Raw genomic sequence first — 22,500 nt, 5'->3', positions numbered from 1 at the left:
TAACGAACATTATTCGTTCCTTATTGTTGTTGACGGAATTAACGCTGGAGTTTGACAGCTCTATAGAACTGTATTCTGTTTTAATTTCCATGGCAATGCATAAAACTTCAATCAATGTTGTTCACAACAAATGCGAAGAGAAAATGTGCATCGACTTGCTCGCACTAGATTACACTAGGCTTGTTTTTTTGCCTCACACAAATTTTCCCGCTCAGTTAAAATATTTAGAACTTGCGCAGAACAAGCGATTGTGGCAAATGATGTGCGTTTGTTGTAAACACACTGCAGATTCCACTACATTCACACCACTAGGTGGAAATTAGCCTCTTTTCGCATGTGTGCATGAAAATTGACTCAATGTGTAATCTACTCAAGTAAATACTTACATTCAAAATTTTAAGTTCTGGCAGTTATTTGGCAGTTACATTCAAAATTCAAAGTGATTTAAAAAAAGAACGTTCACTTTACCGCTTAAAGAAATATTTTTAATAATTGTCGTTGGAATTTTCACCACAATAATTGTGATTTTTTTTTTTTTTTTTTATATTGACTAGCCCAACTTAGTACCAGGTGAATACTTAAATTCAAAATTAGAAATTTTGGCATGTAGTTGGTAGTTATATTCAAAATGTAAAGTGATTTAAAAACAAAAACAAAAAAAAGTTCACATTACCGGTTAAAAAATATTTGTAATAATTGTTTTTGAAATTTCCGCCAGAATAATTCAGATTTTTTTCCATATTGACTAACTCTACTTAGTACCAGGTGAATACTTAAATTTGAAATGTAAAATTCTGGCAGTTATTTGGCAGTAACATTCAAAAATTAAAGCGATTAAATAAACGTTCACTTTACCGGTTAACAAAGCATTTTTAATTATTGTCATTGGAATTTTCGCCAGAATAATTGTATTGTTTTTCCATTTTGACTAGCCCACATGAGTACTTAAATTTGAAATTCTGGCAGTTATTTGGCAGTTACATTTAAGATTCAAAACGTTAAAAAAAGAACGATCACTTTACGGGTTAAAGAAGCATTTGTAATAATTGTCGTTGGAATTTTCGCCAGAATAATTGTAATAATTTTTTTATATTGACTAGCCCTGCTTGGTACCAGGTGAGTTCTTAAATTCGTAATTTGAAATTTTGGCAGTTATTTGGCAGTTACATTCAGAATTCAAAGCAATAAAAAAGAACGTTCACTTTATTGGTTAAAGAAATATTTTTAAAAACTGTTGTTGAAATTTTCGCCAGAATATTTCTGATATTTCTCCATATTCACTTTTCCACTTTTACATTCAAAATTTAAGGTAATTCAAAACAAATGTTCACTTTGCGGGTATAAAGATATATTTTTAATAATTGTCATTAGAATTTTCGCCAGAATAATTGTGATATTTTTCCATATTGGCTAGCCCACCTGAATACCTAAATTATTCGGCAGTTACATTCAAAATTCAAAAAGCAGACTGTTCACTTACCAGTTAAATACGTATTTTTAAAAAATGCTGTTACAATTTTCACCATAATATTTGTGATATTTTTCCATATTGACTAGCCCTACTTAGTACTACCAAAGTCCCTTTAAGGCAAGTCATTTCACTCGGCGGCCATCTTTGAAACGCCTCTCAGGCAGTATGCTCGGACATTCTGTTTGAATGGGGAAACATCAAATTCTTCAAAACTGTTTGCCAAGCTTACGATTACATTTCATATTAGGAATCACCAATAAAATTAAACAACAGCTGTCTCTTTAGTTTATTTTCTTTCTCTTTTTATTCATATCGCGCAAAATCTGCAGAAACTCACCTCTGGTCCAAACCCCTCCCTCAACGATTCAACGATCAAAGATTGGCTCCTGTACTTCATTCATTGGCTTCATTCGCCATATTGACGTTACAGTTTTCCCTATTTAAAATTATTTAAGAGACGCGTCTTGTTTATTCTATAGTCTTTGGTACTACTTAAGGTGTAAACCGGTCTGTAGGCTTGTGTATGTGCGCTCTGACCTATGACCTGTTCCTACAGAACCGCCGTCGGCTCCACGCAGCATCATCTACCAGATCAATGATACGGTGGTCACTCTGGAGTGGTCGGAGCCGCTGGACCGCGGTGGACGCTCTGATCTCTCCTACAGCGTGGAGTGTGTGCACTGCAGAGGCTCCCTATGCGTCCAGTGTGCAGACAGCATCACCTACAGGCCGGGTCAGGTGGGCGTGTCCGGGAGGCGTGTAATCATTCGCGGGCTCCTCCCACACACCACCTACACCTTCACTGTGCTGGCCCAGAACGGCGTCAGCGCTGTTAGTCACACGAGCCCCGCCTCCAGCTCCGTCAACATCACTACCAGCAGAGACGGTAAGTCTCCATGGTTACTAAATAATGCGTTTGCATACATTCACAGTCGTTAATTAAATCATAAAGTTTAATAATCGCAGTGCTTCATACTAAGGATATTTAATAAACGAAAACTAAAAATACATTTCAAAAACCATTTTCATCAGCGAAAATCTAATTAATTATTCTTAATAAATGAAGAACTAAACCTAAACAAAATTAACAACTGTCACTAAAAACTAAATGAAATAAAATGATTATTATCAAAATAATAAAATAAAGATTTCAGAGTAAATAAGCACTCGTTTTGTAGCGGCAAATCTGGCCCGCGGCTGTTTAGAGAAACACCAGTAGATGGCACCAAACACATCAGTCAAGCACACGATTATTTACAAAAACATCTTTTCATTCATTTTCTTTTCGGCTTAGTCCCTTTATTAATCTGTGGTCGCCACAGTGGAATGAACCGCCAATTTATCCACCATATGTTTTACGCAACGGATGCTCTTCCAGCTGCAACCCAAAACTGGGAAACACCCATACACTCTCATTCACAAACAAATGCTTAGGACAATTTTTAGCTTACCCAGTTCACCTGTACCACATCTCTTTGGAATTGTGGGGGAAACCGGAGCACCCAGAGGAAACCCATGCGAACGCAGGGAGAACATGCAAACTCTACACAGAAATGCCAACTGGACCAGCCGTGGCTCAAACCAGCAACCTTCTTGCTGTGAGGCAAAAGCACTACCTACTGCGTCATATATGTGTTAACTTTTATTTATTCGCCAGAAAAATGCTAACTAGTCATGTTTAACTCCATATATCATCTTTAATATGATGGAATTATCCTTATTCATCCTCTTGTGGTTTATTTTAATAAGACGTTTTGTTTTTAATATAATTTTTTAAATATTTCTCAAGTGCTGTTTAACACAATAAAGATATTTTTCTGAGTATTTCCTCTAACAGGAAGTTTTATTTCCTTTAGTTTGGCTGGAATATTAAATTAAATGTAAAAACTGCTATGGTTAAATATTATTGTCCCCTTATGAAATGATTATTTTCTTTCGTTTATTCGTGCAGATGACTTGTCTGATGACTTGTCTGACAAACTTAATTAAGCCTTTAAATTAAAGTAAGTAAAGTAAAGCTACTAAAACTAGTATCTTTCCAAATACCTAGTAAAACATTATCAATCATGGCAAAGACAATTAGAAATTAATAATTAAAACGATTAAAAATATCTGTTAAACTGCACTTTTAAAAATGATACACATTTCACAGGAGGGACTAAATAATTTTGACATCAAGTGTATGTAAATTGAGAAATGAATGAGTTTATATAGTCTCTAACCCAGATCTGTCAACAACATTTATTTTGTGTGTGTGTGTGTGTGTGTGTAGTGGCTGTCCCAGTGTCTGGAATCAGGAGGATTAAAGCATCTGAGAGCAGCGTCTCCATCAGCTGGACGGTTCCTCCACAGACACAGCACAGCATTCAGGATTATCAGCTGCGCTACAGTCTGAAGGTGAGATGCACTGACTGACAGACACTCCCTACATAGTAGTGTTGTTATGATACTGTCATTTTGGTATCAGTTGGTACTGAAATTTTAAAAACGTTCATTTCCCGCTAAATTTGAGCACTGTTGATTATTAAACACTGCTGATTGGCCATTGTGTTCACATGCTCAACAGAAATGATTGTGATTGGCTGTGAAGGTAAGCCCACATGGAATCTGCGCACGCAGAAGGGTACCACAGATTTTTAGCCAATCGTTGAGTCTATGTATTTACTTGTGTAAATGTGTGTATGTTTATATTTATTCAGTTTTAAAATTAATTTCACTTATATTATTGTAATATAACAATAGTAATATTAAAATGTTCGAATGATTTATTTACAATACAGTAATACTTTAGTCTTTTAGTAGAGAGATATTATATGAGAGACTTGCTTTGTTTACCAAATAAGTGGATTTAATTGGATTTGCATTGCAATTATTAAATAAAAGTCATATATTAAGTTTTCAGTTACGATACTCCCAGGGCCGGTCCTGTACATTTGGGGGCCCTAAGCAGAATAATTTTGGGGTCCTCCCTTTGGGGCTCTAAATAGTGGAGCATTGCCATTGCAAACCGGTCCACAATGCTTATTCAAGAGTTCCCACTTAGATATGCTTGGCGTATAAACCAGGTTTGGCATGCTGTCCCGGGAGAGAACCCTGAGCTCGGAGATATTTGAGGCCAGGGCTCCCGCCCGGTCGATAAGCATATCAGGAGATCCGAGATCAGGTAGGTCTCGAGAGCTCCCCCTTTAGAAAAGGGAGGAAGAGAAGGAGATGGGGTGGAAGGGGGGATTCTTCCAAATGAAGATAGAGCAATAGGGAGAAAATGATCCATTTATAGTAAACTAGGATCACTCTGATTGGATTATTACTGATTACAGATGAGCGGCCAGACGTGCTCAATCATATCACGTGCTCCTCTCCAAATTAGTTTATGAAACTTCACTTAAATACAATCAATGAAACAGAAAAGTAAAGCCTGATTTCTTCTACTTAATAACCATCTGAATGGTTTGGACACTGTAAAACAGCACTGTTTCTGTTAACTACCAGCTTCTAAAATGAAGGATTAATCAATCTTTAATAAAGGAACAAGTGAGTCCTTCTAGAGCAGGGTCAGGAACCGTTTGTCAGCAAAGAGCCACCATTTCTGATTTTTTTGGCAAATGCATTTTTTAAAGAGCCATTGGGAGTGTATGTGTGTATATATCTATCTATATATATATAGATATATATAGATATATGAAGAGTTCAGATGCAAAAACCTCTAAATGCCATCTGAAATTTTGTCCTAAAATTAGCATTTTTCTCAGCATCCTATGTTTATGTTCAAGTATTTCACTTTAAAGGCAATGAAAAGAACTTATTTGCCACTAGAAAAATAACTTTTATATATATATATATATATATATATATATATATATATATATATATATATATATATATATATATATATATATATACACACACACACACACACACACACACTCACACTTGTGCATTTCATGAATATATATAGAAGGGCGCTGGTTCGAGTCCCGGCCGGGACAGTTGCCATATATATTTATATATATATATAGAAATATAGAAATATAGAAATATATAAATGTTACTTTTATTGTGAATACATATAAAGAGTTTAGATGCAAATGCCGTTTGATATTTTCTTCTAAATTTAGCATTTTTCTCTTATTATGTACATATCTTTATATGTATCTATATATGTATATATGTATATATCAGGTTTAAACAAAACCTTTTTTATGTCCATACACAACTCAAAAATAAAGAAGAATGAAGCTTCATGTTGAGCAAGTCCATGTATGAAAACAGCGCCACACACGAGCATTGGTTGAAACTTTCTTTTACTGTAAACTGAGTTCTATTTTATTTTGCTGTAAAAAAATACAATATAAAGGGAATTTTAATTGTATTTTCAATAGGAAATTTCTAGTGATGGTTATAATTTTTTAAACTTTATAATATTATTGAAGAGAGACAGCTGGAGAGCCATGTATTTTTGGTCAAAGAGCCACATGTGGCTCCCGAGCCATAGGTTCCCTAGCCCTGTTCTAGAGTGTTTAAAACATATTCTATTAATTCAGATTGAAGATACTGTAAAATGGTGGTACAGTTTGGTTTGGTACGCTTTTATGGCTGTTTCCACTGTGAAAAGGCGTACCGTACCACTTTTCGGCACCCTTTCGAAGGGGTACCAAACATGACAAAGGATACCAGAAGGCGGAGCTAGATGCACAGCTGAACGCTATTGGTTTACAGAGCTACGTCATTCGCTTACGCAACAAGCCAGAATGAAAACAAAGGATCCGCCATGGTTAAAGGGCACCTATGGTAAAAAATCTACTTTTCAAGCTGTTTGGACAGACATATGTGCATGTATGGTGTATAGAGCGTCATATTGGGCTGATATAAACACACCCAGTGCTTTTTTTTCAATTTAACAACATAAAAAACGGTGGACCAATTGGAGCGGTTTTCAAATCGACCGCAACTTTACGTAGGAGAGCGGTCCCCCCGCCCACCAATATTGATTGACAGGCGCGTCATCATATCCTCAGTTTGTTGATTCACGTCCGCCATTTTCAGCGTGAGTCGAAGCGATATCACTAAAGGAACACGCTAGCTCTATTTTTAGATGCAAGGCTCATTGGGCTCAACACAAGATCAATATTCTCCACATTATCGCTCTAATCAGAATTATTGGTTGAATCTTTAGGTGGGTTTGCAAACATGTGTACTTCTCATTGAGTCTACCTTATACTTCAGCCGTTTGCATTTCTCGCGATCCCAGAAGCTCCCTGTGATCTTAACTAGCATGCGTTTTAGAATTCTAAACATCGGTTTCTATCAGGGTACACTCAAGTCGACGGCTGGGCGCCGCGGACCGCTGCAGAAACCTATGTTTAGAATTCAAAAATGCGTGGCGCGACGATTCGGGACACTTGATGTTTCTGCCGCACCACAGAGAGTGTCTGGTGCCGTGTCGCGGCTTCGAGCGGCCCATCCGGTGCCTCAGTCAAAGTTAATTCAGTGTGCGTGGTTATTAGTTTCTGTGTTCAAGCTCGGCACTTGAAACTAGCACACAGTTGGCTGTAAAACTGCACAAAGACACAAATGATTTTGTACTCTCTGCTTGGTCTGTGTCAGAGTCGTATATGTACGACTGAATGCTGAACCTCTCCAGCTCCTTCTCTGTCTGCCTGTCAGACTCTGTTGCAAACGCAGAGCAGGTGAGCTCATGGCTCCGCCCCCTTGTTATGTTGGCAGGAAGCCGAAACTAATCTACATGTGAAGCAACACACCCATAAATCAGCGAACTGTGGACACGCCCCCAACATGACACTTTTGAACACATTATAATAAAACAATCTGAACAGTGTGTTGAACTGAACCTAAACTGGCACACTCAGAACAACCAGAATATTAATATTAAATCATAAAAAAGAGGTCAACTATGTGCCCTTTAAATATACACAGTGAGAGATTACAGCGGAATTATAAATACATATAATAACGAGCCATGTTAGACCTGGGCTGATGACCTTCACAGCCAATCACAGTCATTTCTGATGAGCATGTGGACACAATGGCCAATCAGCGGTGTTTAAGAACGCGCTCAACAGCGCTCAGATGTTTGAGGGAAATTGGTCCTGATACTGAAATTCCAGTGTTGAATTCAGACACACTACTTGGCTAATTGTTGTTAACGTACTATATAGTATGGAAGTATGCAATTTTGGACAGTCATAGACAGACGTATGTGTGTGTGTGTGTGTGTGTGTGTTCCACCTGACCCCTGACCTGTGACCTCTGCAGGGTCAGGATGATGGATGGCAATACATCAGCAGCAGGAGCAGCTCAGTGGTTCTGCATGATCTGAGTCGAGCGTCGCAGTATCAGGTGCAGGTCAGAGCCAGAACCGCTGCGGGATACGGACACTTCAGCAGCGCCGTCAGCATCAGCACGCTTCCTGATGGTACACACATACAGATATACCACATACCTCACACACACACACACACACACTAACTCACACACATACATCATACATGCATCACACAAATATTGTACACACATCACTCATACACACACACACACACACACACACACGCACACACACACACACACACACATCTTCTGTCTTCATCTAAGGGTGTGTGTGTGTGTTTTTCAGATGAAGAGTCTCCGTCGCGGCTGATGCTCACTGGTGTCCTGGTTGCTATAGGACTGCTCATCCTCATCGCCGTGGTGATTGTTGCCGTGTTCTGCTTCAGGTGAGATCTGATTAGTGTTTTGTTGAGGGGGTGTGGCCAAATGAACTGGGTTATCACTATAAAGTGAACAAGTGAGTGACTTCAGTTGTCATTGGTCCACTGCAAGAGTGTGTGTGTGGGTGAGTGTATGTGTGTGTAGAAGTAAGTACAAGTGTGTGTGTGTGTGTGTGTACGAGTGAGTCTGATAGTGTGCGTGTGTCTGTCTGTCTGTGTGTGTGTGTGTCCACTGCAAGAGTGTGTGTGTGTGTGTGTGTGTGTGTGTGTGTGTGTGTGTGTGTGTGTGTGTGTGTGTGTGTGTGTGTGCATGAAGGGAACAGGATGTGTCCACCCAGTGCTGTCTCCATACCGGCTCTTACTGGAACAATGAATCTGACCCCAAGAGCAAACACACACACACACACACACACACACACACACACACACTCGTGCATTTCATGAATATATATATATATATATATATATAGGTAATTTAACTTGTATGGTGGTGTAGCAATGTTCGTTAGTGAGGGAAGAAGAAGACAGGGTCGGCGATTCAGGTAAGCAGTACAGTTTTATTTTTTAAATGCGTGCACAACAACCGTAGTGTATGTGTGTGTGTGCTCTCTCCCTCTTCTCCTGGCTGCTCCTTCTGTTCTCCTTAAGAAGGTTGTCTCTCCGGCCCAATCACTAGAATAAACAGGTGTTATTTATTATTTCTGATTGGCCTGCTGATTAGCCGCTGGGCTCCAAGTCTGCTCTCCCCCCTCATTGGGTGTTCGATCATGCTTACCTCTCCACAGGTGGCTCAGTGGTTAGCACTGTCGCCTCACAGCAAGAAGGTTGCTGGTTCGAGTCCTGGCTGGGTCAGTTAGCATTTCTGTGTGGAGTTTGCATGTTCTCCCCGTGTTTATGGGTTTCCCTCCGGGTGCTCCGGTGTCTCCCTCAGTCCAAACACATGCACTGTAGAGGAAATGATGAACTAAATTGGACCATTGTGTGTGTGTGTGTGTGTGTGTGTGTGTGTGTGTGTGTGTGTGTGTGAGAGAGAGAGAATGAGAGTGTTTGGGTGTTTCCCAGTACTGGGTTGCAGCTGGAAGGGCATCAGCTGTGTAAAACACATGCTGGACTAGTTGGCGGTTCATTCCGCTGTGGCGACTGCTAATAAATAAAGGGACTAAGCTGAAGGAAAATGAATGAATGATTGTTTAACTTGTTTCAAGGAAAAACTCCCTTATTTTTGTTAGATTAGTTGTTGATTTAAGAATTAATCTAACAAAAAAAGCTCACAGCCCAACAATTCGCACACCCAATGAATATGTTGAGGAGGAAATATTCAATAAAATGTTAATAAACAGAAAAAAATCAAGAGAAACAGAAAAAAATCATAACATTTTTGCATTTTTTGCAGTAACTCATTTGTATTTAAATGTATTGTATTCTTAATCCTCAAGATGTTCAGTGACCAAACTTTTATTTTAATAAATAAACCCTTTAATGAAACTGTTTTGTTTAAATAAACCCAAATACATGTTCTGTATTCACTGAGAAGGAATATTTATTTTCAAAAGGGAGTGTACTCATTTATGCTGAGCACTGTATAGTGTGAAGATTGAGTGAACGGAGTTCAATCCTTCAGGAAATCTCTGAGCCTCAGATGACACTGCTTTAGAAGCCGACCGTCCTGCTGGGGTGTTAAATATAGACCCATGAGCTCGGGAGCTTCACAAAACCTAACACTGAACTCAGTCTGACGCTGCATATAGAAATGCAGTCTGACTCCTTTTGCTCCTTTTTTCCCATCAACATTTTGGCATGGTGGCTCAGTGCTAGCACTGTGTGAAACATATGCCAGAATAGTTGGCAGTTCATTCCGCTGTGAAGACCCCTGGTAAATAAAGGGACTAAGCTGAAAGAAAATGAAGGAAATTATGTGAACACAAAAAATATGACGTAGGTGATCAGCATATAACAGTGAGCATTAAAAAATACATGTAATAAAGAAAAAACAGGAATACAGGAGGTTGTTAAATAATAATAATAATAATATTAATAATAATAATAATATTATTATTAATAATAATAACAACAACAATAATAATATTAATAATAATAATAATAATATTAATAATAATAATAATAATATTATTATTAATAATAATAACAACAACAACAATAATAATATTAATAATAATAACAATAATAATAATATTAATAATAATGCTAATATTAATAACAATAATAATAATAATAATAATATTAATAGTAATAGTAATAATAATAATATTATTAACAATAATATTAATAATAATAATAACAACACCAATAATAATATTAATAATAATAATATTATTAATAATATTAATAATAATAATAACAACACCAATAATAATAATATTAATAATAATGCTAATATTAATAATATTAATAATAATAATAATAATATTAATAGTAATAATAATATTATTAATAATAATAATATTATTAATAATAATAACAATAATAATAATAATATTAATAGTAATAATAATATTATTAATAATAATAATAATAATAATAATAATATTAATAATAATATATTAATAATAATAATAATAATAATAATAATAATAATAATAATAATAATAATGCCAACAGCAACAACTATAATATTAAAAATAAAAAGGATAAACTAAAGAATAAATGACAGAGATTCCTTTAACTTATTATATATATAAATATATATACAGAGTTCTGCACCAGAAAGAGCAATAAACTATGCATGTATTGAAGGTTAGGTAAGGGTAATTACCTTAATTACCTTAATTATTGCTCTTGTACTGAACTGACGCTAAAAGCATCATAAAAGTTTGTGCATTACATAGTGAATGAATGAGTTGTATATTCAGGTAAAAGTCGTCTGCTAATGAGAACATTTAATCACATATTATCTGACAGATAAAGAAGTGTGTATTTAATAGTGTTCACTAAATTTTTACAGCATTAGCTCTCCACCCAGCCAGATTCATGGCTCCTCTACAGACTGTAACATTTGCTGTCTGTTCGTCCAGACGGTTTTCTGATGACTTCACTAGACAACACAACACACACACACAGTCTTGAGGTCATGTGACACGAGCACAGTAGTGTCATAAAGAGAAGCGAACAGCTGCAGGGTCTCTCACACAACAGACAGAATCTCACACCAGTCATGAGAGAGGAATGCACACACACACACACACACACACACACACCTCTGTAATCTTAGCACATATAAACACAGCAGAAGATGACTCCGGAATCTACAGTTGAAGTCTGAATTATTCGCCCTCCTGTGAACTTTTTTCATTTTCTTTTTCCAAATATTTCCCAAATGATGTTGAACAGATTCAGGAATTTTTCACAGTATTTCCTAAAATATTTTTTCTTCTGGAGAAAGTCTTATTTGTTTTATTTCTGCTAGAATAAAAGCAGTTTTTAATTGTTTTAAAGCCATTTTAAGCTCATTATTATTAGCCCCTTAACCAATATTAGTTTTGGATTGTCTCCAGAATAAACCACTGTTATACAGTGACTTGCCTAATTACCCTAACTTTACCCTAATTAACCTAGTTAAGCCTTTAAATGTCACTTTAAGCTCAATACTATTGTCTTGAAGAATATCTAGTCTGATATTATTTACTGTCATCATGACAAACAGAAAGTGATTAGAAATGTGCTGAAATCTTTTCGATCTTCTTTCTGTTAAACATAAATTGGGGGGGAATATACAGGGGGGCTAATAATTCTGACTTCATCTGTATGTGAATGTGTGTGTTACAGACGCTCGACCCGCAGGAGGGATCCAGACCCGGATAAAAGCGGCCAGTTCCTGATGGGTCAGGGTGAGTGACGCTTGATTTACCACAGTTTATTAGTCAATAAACACACTGAGTGTCTGAGATTTATAGTGTCATGTGTGAAGCGATGGAAGACACATAACGTCACACAAACACGTCCAGAGCTGCGCAAACCTGTCATTACACTTCAACACCAACAGTTCAGGTGTTACTCTTGCTTGGCAACAACCGACTACTTACAGGAACTCACCTTACCAAGTAGCATTCTTCACTTGATGTAATCTCAACTGAAACATGAAGAGAGGGCGGGGCATAGTGTAGCTCCTCCTCTTTAAAAACCAGCCAATACCGTTGGGTTTTCTCACAGCCCTGCCAGTGAGAGTGGTTGAGCTCAAGCGCATCAAATGAAAAGCCAATGAGAAGAAGGGGGCGGGGCATGTCAGACACTAGAGAGCATTTGATTGGTCAGATGATTTGATGAGAAACTGAAGTATGAGGAGACGTCAAAGAAAAGCTTTGATCTATTTAGACAGAAACTGCAAGCTTTGTGTGTTTATATCAGGTTTATATCTTCCTAATGCAAATAATGTCTCTTTTGGAGCACACTTGATATCCTTAAGACTAACACGTAATGATGCTAACATCTAAAACACTTTATTTTAATTTCATGGGGGAAAAATAACTGAAAAAATGTTTGTTTTGGTAATCTTCAATTGAAGTTTACTTGTATAGTACTTTTACAGCAATCTGAGTCATTCTATGATGACTCTAATTGGATGAAATATGCTTAGCCACGCCCCTCCATCTGTTAGTTTGCTGTGGGTGAAAGATGAGAGGCGGAGCTCAGAATTAAACCCCGCCTCCTTCTCAATATTCTGTTTCAGTTGGAAATACGTCAACATACTGACATACGTCAACATACGACTTTTTCTGTCGTAAATTAAATTTAATTATGGTTTTGCTTAGCTTATCGTTGCCGGCAGCTAGCTCTCTGCAACTCTTACATGGTCTCCCACTGAAGCTAAGCAGGGCTGAGCCTGGTCAGTACCTGGATGGGAGCCCACACGGGAAAGCTTAATAGTTGCCGGAAGTGGTGTTAGTGAGACCAGCAGGGGGCGCTCAACCTGTGGTCTGTGTGAGTCCTAACGCCCCAGTATACTGATGGGGACTCTAAACTGCTCAGTGAGCGCCGTCTTTCGGATGAGACGTTAAACTGAGGTTCGACTCTCTGAGGTCGTTAAAAAGAGTAGGGCCAAAATCCTGGCCAAATTTGCCCACTGGCCTCTGTCCATCATGGCCTTCTAACCATTCTATGATGACTCTAATTGGATGAAATATGCTTAGCCACGCCCCTCCATCTGTTAGTTTGCTGTGGGTGAAAGATGAGAGGCGGAGCTCAGAATTAAACCCCGCCTCCTACTCAATATTTTGTTTCAGTTGGAAATACGTCAACATACTGACATAAAATTCTGCAGCAACTTCCCATTCACACACACACCTTTACTGTACTGTTATTTTTTATCAGACTCAAAATAATTAATGAATAATTATATCACTTTTCCACTTCATATCAGTTTTCGAGTGCGTTTAACTTACGATTTTGTTGATTATCTTTATGAATCCCTTATACATTGATAACCCCTGAAACTCTTTATGTTTGATTTTTGGATTTAATAATAAACTCTTATTTTGCTTGATATTATTATGAAAAGAGTGGCATGGTGGCTCAGTGGTTAGACCAGCAAGAACGTCTCAGCTTCGAGCCTGGGCCAGTTGGTGTTTCTGTGTGGAGTTTGCATGTTCTCCTTGCATTCGCGTGGGTTTCCTCCGGGTGCTCCGGTTTCCCCCACAGGCACATGCGCTATAGGGGATTTGATGAACTAAATTGGCCGTAGTGTATGAGTGTGTGTGTGTGAGAATGAGTGTGTATGGGTGTTTCCCAGTACTGTGTTGCAGCTGGAAGGGCATCCGCTGTGTAAACCATATGCTGGATAAGTTGGCGGTACATTCCACTGTGGCGACTCCAGATAAATAAGGAACTAAGCTAAAGAAAAATGATTTAATGAATTAGTATTCATGTTATTAAAACATTGTTCATATTTATAAAGTTTAGTATTAAATAAATAGGCTAAAATGACATTTTTAAAAACCTTTAAACATTTAAACAATATAAATAAATCATAATGATGATAAATACTTGCAAAAAAAATACTGAGACTTTGCATTTAGTTAAATAAATGTAAATCTGTTATATAATTATATCACATAGGCACGTCCTTGGTTTATTTTGTTCATATTTAATTTAGTACATAATTTTACAGCTAGCATTTAGCAAGTTCTAAATAAATCAAATAAGATTAGAGTAACACAATAATACTCATGCTTGCTAGTGTTTATTTTTTTATTATCATTTTTATTAGTTGTATGTTTGTAAATGGCATATATATTAATAAAATATTCAAATGACTTTTTCCCTCGTCATTGTAGTTTTCATCATTTTAATATATTCATGGTTTTGCTTAGATCATCATTGTTTTTTAACATGGTTAAATAATTTATATTAATATTTATTTAAGTTTTAACTATTTTAGTACATTAAACAGTATATTTAGTACTTTAAAATGTTCATTCATTCATTTTCCTTTCGGTTTAGTCGCTTTATTAATCAGAGGTCGCCACAGTGGAATGAACCGCCAACTTATCCAGTATATGTTTTACACAGCAGATGCACTTCCAACTGCAACCCATCACTGGGAAAAACCCATACACACTCATTCACACACTCAAACACTTATACATTACGGCTAATTTAGTTCATCAGTTCCCCTATAGCGCATGTGTTTGGACTGTGGGGGAAACCGGAGCACCTGGAGGAAACCCACGCCAACACGGGGAGAACATGCAAACTCCACACAGAAACACCAACTGACCCAGCTGAGACTCAAACCAGTGACCTTCCTGCTGTGAGCCGACAGTGCTACACACTGCACCACCATGCCGCCCTTTAAAAATGTTTGAAATATATCAAGTGCATGTTGTAGTAGTTTTAGTGTAATGTGTGTGTGTGTGTGTGTCTAACAGGTATTAAAGTGTACATCGATCCGTTCACCTACGAGGATCCGAACGAGGCTGTGCGGGAATTCGCTAAAGAGATCGACGTGTCGTTTGTAAAGATCGAGGAGGTCATCGGTGCCGGTGAGAAACATGTGTATGTGTGTGTGTGTGTGTAGCACAGTAGTGAGTCTCGTGTTTCCCTGTGAACAGCAGTAATGCGGACACACACACCTGATGAAAGCACAGCTCGGGTTACAGCATTGTGTGTATGTCCATCTGATATTCCTCATACAGGTGAGTTTGGTGAGGTGTGTCGCGGCCGGCTCAAGGTTCCCGGGAAGAAAGAGAACTACGTGGCCATCAAGACGCTGAAGGGCGGGTACACGGACAAGCAGAGGCGGGACTTCCTGTCTGAGGCGTCAATCATGGGTCAGTTCCAGCACCCCAACATCATTCATCTGGAGGGGGTGATCACAGCTTCCTGTCCCGTCATGATTCTGACCGAGTACATGGAGAACGGAGCTCTCGACTCCTTCCTGCGGGTCAGTACTGTCTGTCTGTCTGTCTGTCTGTCACAATGTGTCTGTCTGTCCATTCATCTGTCTGTCACTCTTTGTTTGTCTGTCTGTCACCATCTATCTATCTATCTATCTATCTATCTATCTATCTATCTATCTATCTATCTATCTATCTATCTATCTATCTATCTATCTATCTATCTATCTATCTATCTGTCTATCTGTTTGTCTATCTGTCTATCTGTCTATCTATCTATCTATCTATCTATCTATCTATCTATCTATCTATCTATCTATCTATCTATCTATCTATCTATCTATCTATCTATCTATCTATCTATCTGTCTATCTGTTTGTCTATCTGTCTATCTGTCTATCTATCTATCTATCTATCTATCTATCTATCTATCTATCTATCTATCTATCTATCTATCTATCTGTTTGTCTATCTGTCTATCTGTCTATCCGTCCATCCGTCCATCCATCCATCCATCCGTCCGTCCGTCCGTCCGTCCGTCCGTCCGTCTGTCTATCTATTTATCTATCTATCTATCTATCTATCTATCTATCTATCTATCTATCTATCTATCTATCTATCTATCTATCTATCTATCTATCTATCTATCTATCTATCTATCTATCTATCTATCTGTCTGTCTATCTGTCTATCCGTCCATCCGTCCATCCATCCATCCATCCGTCCGTCCGTCCGTCCGTCCGTCCGTCTGTCTATCTATTTATCTATCTATCTATCTATCTATCTATCTATCTATCTATCTATCTATCTATCTATCTATCTATCTATCTATCTGTCTGTCTATCTGTCCATCCGTCCATCCGTCCGTCCGTCCGTCCGTCCGTCCGTCCGTCCGTCCGTCTGTCTATCTATCTATCTATCTATCTATCTATCTATCTATCTATCTATCTATCTATCTATCTATCTATCTATCTATCTATCTATCTATCTATCTATCTATCTATCTATCTATCTATCTGTCCATCTGTCCATCCATCCATCCATCCATCCATCCATCCATCCATCCACCCATATATCCATCTATCCATCCATCTATCCATCTATCTATCCATCCATCCACCCATCCATCATCCGTCTGTCTGACACCCGCCTCTCTCTCTCTCTCTCTACAGCTGAATGATGGTCAGTTCACTCCTATCCAGCTGGTGGGGATGCTGCGTGGAATCGCGTCTGGAATGAAGTATCTGTCAGAGATGAGCTTCGTTCACCGTGATCTGGCGGCGAGGAACATCCTGGTCAACAGTAACCTGGTGTGCAAAGTGTCCGACTTCGGCCTGTCCCGCTTCCTGACCGAGAACTCATCCGATCCCACCTACACCAGCTCACTGGTGAGTAGCTGCTCTTTCAGATCCTTCTGCAAACACACACTGATGCTTCCACTTGACTCAAAGAGGGATTTTCATGCTTAAAGACCCCAATGAACCAGAAGCTGCGTTCGTTCTTATTTCTGTATCATGACGCAATTCCCATAGAAACAAAATATTAAATAATAACAGTGGGCGTGGCTTGTTTTTCTACTGCGAGCTGATTGGATGTAGTAAAGTAGGCGTTTCATTCAGAAAGATGGGGGAAAGGGTTTGGGGAGAGTTATTACAGCCTAACAGATTCCTCCTGCTCCTCACCGTTTCTATTTGTTGTCAAAACTGACAGCTGGAAGGGCGTGGTTAAATATGTTAGCCCCGCCCAATATCTAAAATAATGTAATCTGACAATTTAACTGAAAACAAACAGATGATAATTCAATTGACCCTTCCCTAAGCCCCGCCCTCCTTAGTTACTGTTGCTATGCCTGTCAAGCTTTCGTGCCTGGCACGGCTTTTACAATGTGTATGCGCAGGTGTCAGACATTGTCAGGGATGTAATGTCATTTTTGGGCGAACAGGAGAGATATCTGAGAACGCCAGACAAAAATGCACTACAGTATGCATTACAAGGGTATATATTTACCTCATAACAGGCAACCGATTAGAGAATAAATCAATTAAGATTTAAGCTAGCTTAGCCTAGCCGCCTCATATGCTGATCATTCAACAGCTTAGCTCATGCACAGCAGGAGAGGTGAAATTAATCTATTAATAACATATTAAACCCTGATTTCTCTATTTTTAGCCAAAAAGCCTGGTAGACTAATGTTGTGTAATGAAATATAGCGTTATTAACCGACTAGGAAAGACGCATGGACAGAGCTTCTACATCATTCATTCATAATAAGAGCAGCCAGAAAGGGGAAACTGATGGACTTGTGCTGAATATTAGCATCATTGACCCATAACAATGTACAGTAGGTTACCTATTACTGTCAGTGTGTCTGAAAAACAGCTGCTGGTGAAGTATATTGATTGTTTGTGATGCATCTCTGTTTTGTCTTGTTGATTTGTACGTTCAGATATTTGCAGCTTGAAATAGATGAAATATGATTTGCAGATTCGTATTTTCCGTATCAATAACTCATGATGACCCATTCGCTATTAGTAAGTTACTATGGCGAAGGTTTAAACAGAGCAGTGCTCATAATATCGAGCTAAAATAAAGAAAAAGACTGCTGTGAAACAGAACCTGCTCCGTATTTTTGTAGGAAACTCAGTTTAGATCTGTTTAGGGTCAGAGGTGTGTGAGTTATTGTTGTCGGTCTATCACTGAATGTGTCAGGAATATCAAAACAAAACCAGCTTATGTCCGCTTCTTTAGCGCCCCTCACACAGCTTAATCCACGCTGGCATTTCTCCTCTTGGGTTTTAGGTTTTGAAAAGGAAAAAAATTCCAGCATCCCGTCCAAACTTTGCACAATCCATATGCACACAACGCTTTGGTCTGTTTCCCTCGCTTGAAAGCTTGACGAAGCCCCTGCGAGTAGCTACGGTTGCTAAGCCACGATTGGTGGGTGGCGGTTTTTGGGTGTGGCTTAGCGAAGGGTTAATTAAAGATTAGAAGAGCAAACTATTATTTTTCTTAATGACGTGCACAGATGAATTGTTCACCACAAAACTAGCAATGCTAGCTAACAAAATCAATATGATTAGCTTTGATTTCATGGGGACTTTAAAGACCTGACTGCCTAAAGATTTGCTGAATATATGTTTAAAATGGCTGATTTGATGGCGGTAATACCCTGAATTTTGTAAAATAATAATAATAAATTAATTTATATAAATAAAAAAGCCAGTGTTGGCAATGTGGTGGCGCAGTGGGTAGTGCTGTGGCCTCACAGCAAGAAGGTCACTGGTTCGATCCTCAGCTGGATCAGTTGTTATTTCTGTGTTCTCCTCGTGTTGGTGTGGGTTTCCTCCGGGTGCTCCGGTTTCCCCCACAGTCCAAACACATGCACTATAGGGGAATTGGGTAAGCTAAAATTGTCCGTGGTGTATGTGTGTGAATGAGAGTGTGTGGGTGTTTCCCAGTGATGGGTTGCAGCTGGACGGGCATCTGCTGAGTAAAACATATGCCAAATAAGTTGGCGGTTTATTCCGCTGTGGTGAACCCTGATTAATAAAGGGACTAAGCCGATAAGAAAATGAATGGATGAATGAAAAGAGCCAGTGTTGCTTAATATGCGAAATATAAATATGCTTCATATAATTAATATACATTTGATGCAATATCAGGGACTATTTTTGGTGGTTATTTGCAGAAGTCTTTTTGGTAAATATGATGGTATCACTTTAACACTTTTATTTATATTTTTATAGATATATTTCCAGAATAGTTCAAAAGTTTTGCTGTTTTTTTTGTGGCTATTTCCATATTTTAGCAGATATTTATCAGCGTTTTTGTAATTAGTGTTTCAGAATTATACATTTCTGTAGCCATTTAGGACCTATGTGTGTTTTCTACATGATTTCAAGTGTGTGCGTGTGTGTGTGTGTGTGTGCGTGCGTGTCATTCATTCATTCATTTTCTTTTCGGCTTAGTCCCTTTATTAATCAGGGGTCGCCACAGCGGAATGAACCGGCAACTTATCCTGCACATGTTTTAAACAGCGGATCCAGCAGCACCCAATCACTGGGAAACACACACACACTCATTCACACACACATACACTACGGACACTTTAGCCTACCCAATTCACCTATAGCACCGGAGCACCCGGAGGAAACCCACGCGAACGCAGGGAGAACATGCAAACTCCACACAGAAATAACAACTGACCCAGCCGAGGCTCGAACCAGCGACCTTCTTGCTGTGAGGCGACAGCACTACCTACTGCATCACTGCGTCGTTTTCTTGGGTCATCTTGAACACAAAATGAAGATGTTGTTTATCATTCATTCATTTTTCTTCAGCTTAGTCTCTGATTTATCAGGGGTCGCCACGGCGGAATGAACCGCCAACTATTCTAGCATATGTTTTACACAGCGGATGCTCTTCCAGCTGCAACCCAGTACTGGGAAACACCCATACACACTCATTTAATTTCATTTTAAGCCAATTTAGTTCATCAATTCCCCTATAGCGCATGTGTTTGGACTGTGGGGGAAACCGGAGCACCCGGAGGAAACCCACGGCAACACGGGGAGAACATGCAAACTCCACACAGAGATGACAACTGAACCAGCCGAGACTCAAACCAGCAACCTTCTTGCTGTGAGGCCACAGCGCTAACTACTGAGACATAGTGCCGCCCCACGTTTCATTCATTTGTCAATACATTTAAAGGGTCAGTTCACCCAAAATTGTCTGTTCTGACATGATTTTGACTTTGTGTGTGTGTGTGTGTGTGTGTGTGTGTGTGTGTGTGTGTGTGTGTGTGTGTGTGTGTGTGTGTGTGTTTGTGTGTGTGTGTGTCAGGGCGGGAAGATCCCGATCCGCTGGACGGCTCCTGAAGCCATCGCCTTCCGCAAGTTCACCTCAGCGTCAGACGTCTGGAGCTACGGCATCGTCATGTGGGAAGTGATGTCATTCGGAGAGAGGCCGTACTGGGACATGAGCAACCAGGACGTGAGTGACCACAGCCGAAAGTGTGTGTGTGTAGGAGCATGTTATGGATGTTGAGTTGTGTCTGTATGTGGTGTTTGTGGGTGTGTGTGTTGTTTGTGTTGTTTCTGTGTGTGTGTGTGTATGTTTGTGTTGTTTGTGTGTGTGTATGTGTAGTTTTTGTGTGTGTGTTGTTTGTGAGTGTGTGTGAGCAATTTTGTGTGTGTTTGTCAGTGTGTGAACATGAGTGTGTGTATGTGTGTGCATGTGTTGTTTGTGTGTGTGTGTGTGTGTGTGTGTGTGTGTGTGTGTGTGTGTGTGTGTGTGTGTGTTTTTGTAAGTGTGTATTTGTGCATGACCGTGTTTGTGAGAGTGTGAGTGTGTGTGAGTATGTGTGAGCCTTTGTGTGTGTCTGTGTAATTGTGAGTGTTGTTTGTGTGTGTGTAAGCGTGTGACTGCTGTGTGTTAGTGTTTTTGTTTGTGTGTGCAGATTAAAATGCCACTGCACTAAAAGTGTGTGTGTGTATTTGCGTTATAGTGATTATATTATAGGTTATAGTGATTGAGTGTGTGTGTGTGTGTGTGTGTGTGTGTGTGTGTGTGTGTGTGTGTGTGTGTGTGTGTGTGTGTGTGTGTGTGTATATATTTGTATTGTAGTGATTATATTATAGGTTATAGCGACTGAGTGTGTGTGTGTTAATGACGCTGTGTGTGTGTGTGTGTCTGTGTGTATATATTTGTATTGTAGTGATTATATTATAGGTTATAGCGACTGAGTGTGTGTGTGTGTGTGTGTGTGTGTGTGTGTGTGTATATTTGTATTATAGTGATTATATTATAAGTTATAGTGATTGAGTGTGTGTGTGTTAATGACGCTGTGTGTGTGTGTGTGTGCAGGTGATAAACGCCATCGAGCAGGACTACCGCCTGCCTCCTCCCCCAGAATGCCCTGCGTCTCTCCATCAGCTGATGCTGGACTGCTGGCAGAAGGAGAGATCGTCCCGGCCGCGCTTCTGCGCCATCGTCTCTGCGCTCGACAGACTGATCCGCAACCCTGCCTCACTCAAGATCACCGGACGCATCCCTGACGGGTGAGTGTGTGTGTGTGTGAGAATGAGTGTGTGGAAATGTCTATTTGTGTAAGTGCTTGACTGAGTGTCTGTGTACGGGTGTGTTATCGTGTCTGAGTGTGTGTGTGTGTGTATTCATGTGTGTGTGGAAGTTTGTATGTACATATGCGTGTGTTTGTTTTGGTGGTTGAGTGTGTGTGAGTACATGAGTGTGTGTATGTGGAAATGTGTGAGTATGTTAATGTGTATGCGTTATTGTGTCTGATTGCGTGTGTGTATGTGGAAGTCTGTGCGATGTGTGTATGTGCAAGCGTGTTTATAAATATGTGTGTGTTTGTGTGTGCATGCGAACATAAGTGTGTATGCGTTATTGTGTGTGTGTGTCTGTGTGTGTGTGTGTGTGCGTGTGTGTGTGTGTGTGTGTGTGTGTATGCGAAAAAATTTGAGTGTATGTGTTATTGTGTCTGATTGCATGTGTGTATGTGAAAGTCTGCGTAGATATGTGTATGTGCAAGCGTGTGTATAAATATGTGTGTGTGTATGCGAACATATGTGAGTGTGTATGCGTTATTGTGTGTATATTTGTGTGTGTGTGTGTGTGTGTGTGTGTGTGTGTGTGTGTGTGTGTATGCGTTATTTTTTGTGTGTGTGTTTGTGTGTATGCGAAAAAATGTGAGTGTGTATGTGTTATTGTGTCTGAGCGTGTGTGTGTGTATATGTGGAAGTCTGTGCATATATATATGTGTATGTGCAACTATGTATAAATGTGTGTGGGTGGGTGTGTGTGTGTGGGTGTGTGTGTGTGTGTGTATGTATGTGAACAAATGTGAGTGTGTGTGCGTTTTTGTGTCTGTGTGTGTGTATGTGGAAGTCTGTCTATATATGTGTATGTGCAAGTGGGTGTGTGTGTGTGT

At 39.1% G+C, this 22,500-nt stretch overlaps 1 protein-coding gene across 1 annotated transcript in view; it reads left to right on the top strand.

The window, feature by feature from the left end:
- Positions 1-22,500, top strand: part of ephb4b (eph receptor B4b) — a 61,959-nt gene that overhangs the window by 36,650 nt on the left and 2,809 nt on the right. Inside the window, exons 6-15 of the mRNA XM_056448867.1 lie at positions 2,028-2,357; positions 3,744-3,868; positions 7,745-7,904; positions 8,103-8,202; positions 11,980-12,041; positions 15,078-15,191; positions 15,345-15,592; positions 16,718-16,933; positions 20,391-20,540; positions 21,414-21,607. Of these exons, the coding sequence (XP_056304842.1) occupies positions 2,028-2,357; positions 3,744-3,868; positions 7,745-7,904; positions 8,103-8,202; positions 11,980-12,041; positions 15,078-15,191; positions 15,345-15,592; positions 16,718-16,933; positions 20,391-20,540; positions 21,414-21,607 (1,699 nt within the window). The remainder of the gene's footprint in view (positions 1-2,027; positions 2,358-3,743; positions 3,869-7,744; positions 7,905-8,102; positions 8,203-11,979; positions 12,042-15,077; positions 15,192-15,344; positions 15,593-16,717; positions 16,934-20,390; positions 20,541-21,413; positions 21,608-22,500) is intronic.

Source organism: Danio aesculapii, chromosome 23 (assembly GCF_903798145.1).
Source record: "Danio aesculapii chromosome 23, fDanAes4.1, whole genome shotgun sequence".
Lineage (NCBI taxonomy): Eukaryota > Metazoa > Chordata > Actinopteri > Cypriniformes > Danionidae > Danio > Danio aesculapii.
Note: the sequence above shows the minus strand (reverse complement) of the source record. Positions and strands in the feature narration are given on the sequence as shown.